The 7,045-nt window shown below is 40.6% G+C and overlaps 1 protein-coding gene across 2 annotated transcripts in view; it reads right to left on the bottom strand.

Annotated features, from left to right (window-relative positions):
* Positions 1–2,336: 2,336 nt before the first annotated feature.
* POLD3 (DNA polymerase delta 3, accessory subunit) overlaps positions 2,337–7,045 on the bottom strand; it is a 50,559-nt gene continuing 45,850 nt past the window's right edge. For both annotated transcript variants that reach the window (XM_032166937.2, XM_058446806.1), the window contains exon 12: positions 2,337–4,498. In XM_032166937.2, the coding sequence (XP_032022828.1) occupies positions 4,296–4,498 (203 nt within the window). In that variant the 3' untranslated portion in view covers positions 2,337–4,295. The remainder of the gene's footprint in view (positions 4,499–7,045) is intronic.

Genomic DNA, 7,045 nt, shown 5'->3' with positions numbered 1-7,045 from the left:
GTATGTTTGTCTTGTCACTCCAGAATGGTAACTTATGCGCTCTTACAATCCCCGAAGTATTTTATCCAGGACTAAACATAACTAGCTTCCAATAACTGCTTTATGCTTTGGATCTGACTGATCCCAAACAGACACTAAACAAAGTAGTTTTTCCATTCTTCAAGAGAGTCCAGTAAAAGATATGCCACGAAGAGCCTTGAGAAAGCCTAAAACACCAAAAGAATGAAGCTGAAGAAGCAGCCATGAAGAACTCTGAATATTAAAAAAGAAGGTACGGGGAGCCAAGGTGAAACCTCAAGAAACAGGGAGTCTGGAAAGAGAAAATGAGAACAGTTAAGGGGAGTGGGTGTTCAGAAAACATTAAGGGTTTGAAGTAGAAGGGGAATTGTAGAGTTAAGGTGGATTCTGATCCAATGGAAAAATATTGGATCAGAGCCTTACCAAGTTTCTCTGGCTAAAGAGCCTGGGTGGCAATCTGTGGGTGGTCCCCAAGTAAGAACACAAAAAACTGGACACAGATACAAGTGGAGAGAAGTGTCATGCAGCAAGGAGTGGTAAGAGTCAATCCTAAACGCAGTCATTTGGGTACAATGTGCCCTTCAGAGAGGGCATGGTGACAGCATGGGCTAATTTACAGAGCTGCCAGGGCAGTAACTCAGAAAGCAATACTGCCTTCTCACAACAAAACGAGGCAGCCCCAAAATGTTTCATGGTGGTAAAAGCTGCATTACAGCATACTGAGATCCTGGAACCAATGAAAGGAGACAAGTTTACCAAAACGAGTCCTGACACAGAGTACGTTTCTGGCAAATACATTATTAGGCACTCATTCTACTCATGTCCTGGAGAAACTATTTAGTTTCCTTATATGGCCCTTCTCTTCAGCCCTCTCCTGTATAATAACTAATGTCTTCTTAAAGAAACAAAGATAGAAAAGGAATAGAGAACTGTTTCTCTCGTTTACCAGCCCCCTCTGCCCCCAAATTCCCAGTTTTTTCCAGGGAGGTGAATGGAGGCTCATCACTGAGAGTGTCAAAGAAGAAATACCAGCTTTTGAAATCACTTTAAAAAACTGATTCTGCTACAGAAATCTATGTTGACGGGGGAAGACAAGGGAAACACTGCAATTGTCTATGCTGACTGCCAGAATTATACAGCCTTGTTTTAACCAAGATGGTTTTCTTTAATCCTGCTAGAATTTTAAGATACAATGTGCATATGCAAGGGTAGAAATACTATCATGGATACAAAATCAAAGTAAATACTGGCTGTCACTCTTAACTGAGAACCAACTTCTGTTACTCTTCTTAAATTTCTTCAGTTGGCCCCCATTATCTACAAATCAAATCCAAACTGCTTAGCAAGGCCGCAACTTCATTTCTGAATACAGTTTCCTCCCTATTCTCAAGTTCTACAGCCCACCTCTCCCAAAAGCCATGCTCCTCTGCCTGGAAAGTCATTTCCATTCCTCTTTGCTTGGTGAAATCCTGCTCATCATTCAAAGAACTGCTTGCTCCAGGAAGACTGCCTTGATGCCCATCCTCCTGGGAACTCTTGGAGGACCCTGTACATTGCACTCACATATGGCACTGTCATTTCATTTTACTGGCTTTCCCTTCCACTAAATTGTGAGGATCAAGTGCCAAATTCTATGGTTTCTATTATATCCTCTAGTCCCCAGGTCATGGGCTCGACACACAGTAGATACACAATAAATGAACAGTAAATATAGCCATCTATAATTCCTTCAATAGGAAAATATCTACTCTCTTTAAACCTTTCATGAAATAGGACAACATCTTCCCCTTTTTACTACATGTACAGCCAGAATGACTGAAGAATATACCACCTGGGTCGTATAACTGATAACATTTCAGGAAGTTGCTAGCTGATTACATCACTTACGACATCAGAAAGAAAGCCACCATTTGTAAAGCGCATATGTGACCGCCATCACGGACCGAATTCATGCTACATACACTTGACTTTAGTCTTGACAACCCTTGGTAACTCATTTTAGTTTTATTTTGATAAAGAACTTGAGGCTGTGAAACTTGCCCAAGGTCATACAGCTAGCAAGTGATGAAGCCAAACTAATACAATGTGCTAGATTTTCTTCTAGATGAACTAAAAAATGAGGTTGGCTGAAACTAACATTTCCCCAGTGCTGAAAAAAACAATGAAGGCAGCAAATAACTTGTTCATCTCAGACTATGGGTATCCAGTTTTAACAACATCAACTGAAAACCAGCCTTCTTCCCATTCAGAGTTTAAATAATTGCAACACTGTTACCATCCGTCAAATAAGAGACTCATCAGATACTCAGTTTGAAGCCTGTTTTAAAACAACTTCTCAAATTTATTTAACTCATGTGGTTAACATGGTATTGTATAAAAAGAAAAAAAAAACCACCACTCAATACTTACTAAGCCTTGCAGACAACTCTGAGTTGAGGCAGCATATTGGGCATAGAGATCATGGGATTTGTATTATCCCTTGCAAGATGGAACTCCAACCAGCACCAGAATTTTCCAATTCAAATTCAGTTTTAGTTGAGACCCCAGCATAATTTTTAGAAAAAAGATTGGATTGTTGCTTTTAATTTTCCATTCCTATTTAGACAAATGACCAGAGGCAATGACAAAAATAACTGTTTAAAAGGGATTTCTCTCCAGAAGTTTTTTCTAAAGGTTTAAGTCCAGGCTTTCCATCCTTCTCTCCATCCTTTTTCATTTTAAAAAGAAAGGGTTTTGGATATGTCAACCTTTACTCAGCTTGCTATACAAAGCCACTGCTTTAGTCCTAGACATAATGCCAGGACTCATCTCCCAAACTTCTGGTCTTAATCAAGTTAATGCTTGGTTGCTAAAGAAGCTCATGTTAATCCCAAGGTCAGCACAATCCCAACCTTAAAAAGGAGACAGCTGATTGCATCACTTACGACATACACCATCCTGAGGTGGAAGAAGCCGGTCAGACACCCCTTGTCTGCTACGTGTGAGACACATCAGCAGTTGAGCCTGACCCCTTCCACAGAGCTCACTGTGCAAAATCACCAGCACACCACTGCAATCCACTGAGCTCACCGCCTGCCCAGCCATAATGGAAGTCACTTGAAGGTTATCACTATAATAGATGATTTTCCATAAGTAACTAATAAAAATGTTTTCTTTGATATTTAGACCTATTAACAATTCAGTCTCTCCCTCTCCATCCTCTCTTGGGGAGCCTGTACTTTTAAGCAAATAGGGGAGCTAAAAATACAAAGGAGCAACATCCATTTATAAATAAATGTGTGCCTTATCTTCCTCACTAACTTCCTGGAAAAGTGCTGTTTTTGAATATTCTGTTTTCTTAAGAAGGAGAAATTTTATGTAAATGTAGCACACTGTATATAGGAAGGGATTTCTCTTTTTAGTCTTTATCTCATTGTACGGGTTTCACTCTCTAGGTACTGAGAGTGGTGGAGGGGGGAATCAACAAACCGCAAAGAGCAGCATAAAGCACGCCCCGTGTCAGCAGCACGGCAGCTCCTCCAATATCGTCAATGCTGACTCGAGGTAATTTCTGGTGGAGTTGAACACATCATTAAATTTCTATTTGTGTTCTGCCTGAGGCTTTTCCCTAACCACTAATTGCAAGTGAAGGTCCCAGAGAGCTTTTGTGAAAGGAACAGAATACAAGCCATGTCCTGGTTTGTAGCCAGGTGTCCGTGTACTGCATAATGGAGGAAGAGGATTACAGGGAGATTTTCACTTCAGCCTTTAGTCCAATCAAAACTTAAAAGATTTACAGAGAACAGCCTCAGGAGGTTAGGGGACAGAAGTGTGGTACTGGAGGAAGACAAGAGGGGTAAATGTATCCAGCAGAATGTAAGGATAAGAAACACCCACATGAATTCTCAGAATACAGAGGAACAAGAAGGAACAGTTCCTGTGCCATATGCGGACCAGGGCATAGGGTGAGTGGGGCACAGTGGATTAGCCACTAAATGGCTTCAGTGAGAATTCTGAAAACTGTTCCAGTATAATTTTGGAGTAAATCCTTCTCCTGGACAGGTCAAAGATTGTGCTTTTTAAATGTCATTAGAAGGTAACAGCTTTTTGCCTCCTGCTTCCAGATGATTTCCTTTTGGTTAAAAACCAGAAATAGTATAAACCTCACAGGATGAAAGAACAGTCTTTTGATACAGGTGAGGTGGAGATCTAGATGAACTTACATAGTAAGTGAGGAGTACATTTCTTGGTCTTCTCCCTTGACCACTCCAAGTCTCTGATCTACCAGAGATGGCAGTTTATTTCCTCTGGAAGAAGCCAGTAATGGACACCTGTCTGTTGGCTTTGCCCAGAGCAGCAGTCCCTTTCTTGGGGCCCTTTCGTTCCTCTTTGGGTTCTTTTTTCACAGTCATGGCAGGGGGTCTGTGTACTGAGGATGTCTTCATCTTAAGCTCCTCTTCACTATCTGTGCAGGATTCACTCTCGTAGACTTTTTCAGTCACTGGTAGGATGAGAAAAAAAATGGAACATGGGTGGGTTGAATCATTTACTCTATCAAGAAAATGGGATGTCTTGCTAACCCCAATCATTTCAGACTCTCTGATCAAGGCAAATATGCTTACTTATGACTGAATCTTTCTCCCACTGGGAGAGCAGATCTAGCCTAAGGTAGGAAGTATGTGGGATCCTGAGCTCACACAGTCTCTATTTGATACTTAGAATTAACATTCACTTTTCTCCCTCACAGCTATATCCCATGCCTTTAAATGGCCCTTTATCAGTGAATTGCCTAAATCCTTTATTTGGGTCCTGGCCTATGCTAGCTAACTTCCTGAACTCTATATCCGAATTGTCTATATCTCAAATACTTACTTCTAACTCCATGCTTTAACTGGCTTAAGTATCACCTCTCTGACCCACAATGCCTGCCTATTCCCGTTACTGGTCTTAAACTGCTGGCCTATCTGCCTGCCTCCATTCTGTTTAGCCAAGCTCACCATGGACCCTCCTGTCTAGCTCTATCCTGATGCCACCCACTCTCTGCACATCCTAGGTACAGAGAATTGAAGATTAGTTACTCAACTGCTTGGTTCTTAGTTCTTAATGGCTGCAAATTAACCCAAGATTTAGTAGTAGTCTATATCATGAAGGTTAACTATCTCAAGCAAACGCTATCGGATGACACACGTGTTAGTTTTAAGGAATGACAGTGATAAAATGAGAAAAAAAGTTACCAGTTTTCTTACTCCCTATCAGCCAAAGGCAGAAATTGCCTTTCCCCTGCTATTAAAACTCACTGAACTCTTCCCAAGGGAAACTTGGAAAAGAGCTATAATAGTAAGCAGTCATTATGAGCAAGCCCCAAAGGACACAGGCACCGATAGTGGCTTCCAGCCATGACGTCACATAACCGAGGAGGATCTACACTACTGCAACACATACACCAACCACAAGAAACAGCACGCCACCTTTCTGTAATTTTAGAGAGCTGTGGCAGCTGTATAACCAATGCTATCTAAGTTCTTTCTCAGCCTTCCTGATTGCAGCAAGTGATAGAGAAACATTGAAGGCAAAGAGCTCGTTCTTAGCCGAAAAGCGTAACCTAATATGCATAATAAATGCTCAAATGATTAAAGTAAAAGGTGTTTTTTTTCCATTAAAGAACAATGACAGTCTCAAGCTTTTATTGATAATTCTTTCTAATAAAATATATCAAATTGTTCTAGAGGCATAAGCTTTGGAATCAAATGTATCTGTGTCCTAATACCTACTCTGCTACTTAAGATATCATCTCAAACTTTACTGTGCATCAGAACCACCTGGAGGGCTTGTTAAACCATAGATTGCCAGATTCTGTTTCCCAAGTTTCAGACTCAGCAGATCTGGGGTGGGACCTGAGAATTTGCTTCTCTAACATGCTCCCAGATAATGCTGATGCTGCTGGTCTGGGGACCACACTCTGGGAATTAATGTTCTCTCCTTCCCTGTTTTAAATGTTGAAGTGCAATTGCCACTGGAGCATTCCTTCCCTCTTATCCAGCTAATCCCATTAAGGCTGCATAATCAACAGTCCCTTCCCAGAGAGTTCCCAGAGTTTGTCTTTAATTTTGGAAGAGCCCAGAATTCACTTTGATGTTCACTTAGAGGCTAAAAAATACTGATAAACTTTAGATATATATTAAGTATTCTGAAAGGCCTTACTACTCAAATTATGCTCCACACACCAGAGGCAACGGAACCTCCCATGAGATTATTAGGAATGCACTCTCAGTTCCCACTCCTGGCCTACTGATGCACAATTTCAATTTTAGCAAGATCTTCAAGTAATGCACATAGTCGGCAAAGTTTGAGAAACGTTGCTCTAGGATAATTAGAGAATTCCCATGGCATACCTATTCGTTCAGCAATTAGACCCCAGAACACCACCTCCGTCTCACATGCATCTTCAAAAACATTATGTAACTGAATTAATGGGACAAAATTACGAGCTGTTATTTATTCAGTATCTTAAATTAGAAAAGTCTGAAGAGCCATCTACAGATACAGAAAGGAAATTACTTTCCACTAGTTTGTGGTATAAGACTTTGCTCCTTCATAAGCTATATTCTGTACTCAAATGGTAGCATGTCTACATTATACTTCAGCATCAATTAGCTTATTATTACATTACTTATTAATGAAACCAATGGCTGTCTCATTGCCAATTTTGTGTGAGACATTGCTCAGGGGAGTTAAAAAACAGTCAGGGCAGCACCAACAAAATTTCTTTAGCAGCATATTCAGTATACTGTAAGAGCTAAAAGAAATATTTCTATATTCAAAGCTGTAGCTACCTCAAACCCCAGGAAAAAGGAGGTCTCCATTAAAAATATAGGGCCTTTATTTTAGCTGAACAACATGCCACTTTTCTGGGTTGCCATTAAAAAAAGGCAAACAAACCTGGTTTTCGTAGGTAACATCAGATTTCTTTTCCATTTAACTGCTTTGCTCTTAGAAACCCATTCCCTTGTCCAGGAGTCTACTCCAAACTTATCTCAGGGGCCCAACT

Source organism: Hylobates moloch, unplaced genomic scaffold, assembly GCF_009828535.3.
Source record: "Hylobates moloch isolate HMO894 unplaced genomic scaffold, HMol_V3 SCAFFOLD_11, whole genome shotgun sequence".
In the NCBI taxonomy this organism is placed as follows: domain Eukaryota; kingdom Metazoa; phylum Chordata; class Mammalia; order Primates; family Hylobatidae; genus Hylobates; species Hylobates moloch.
This window is presented reverse-complemented; position numbering and strand designations above follow the sequence as displayed.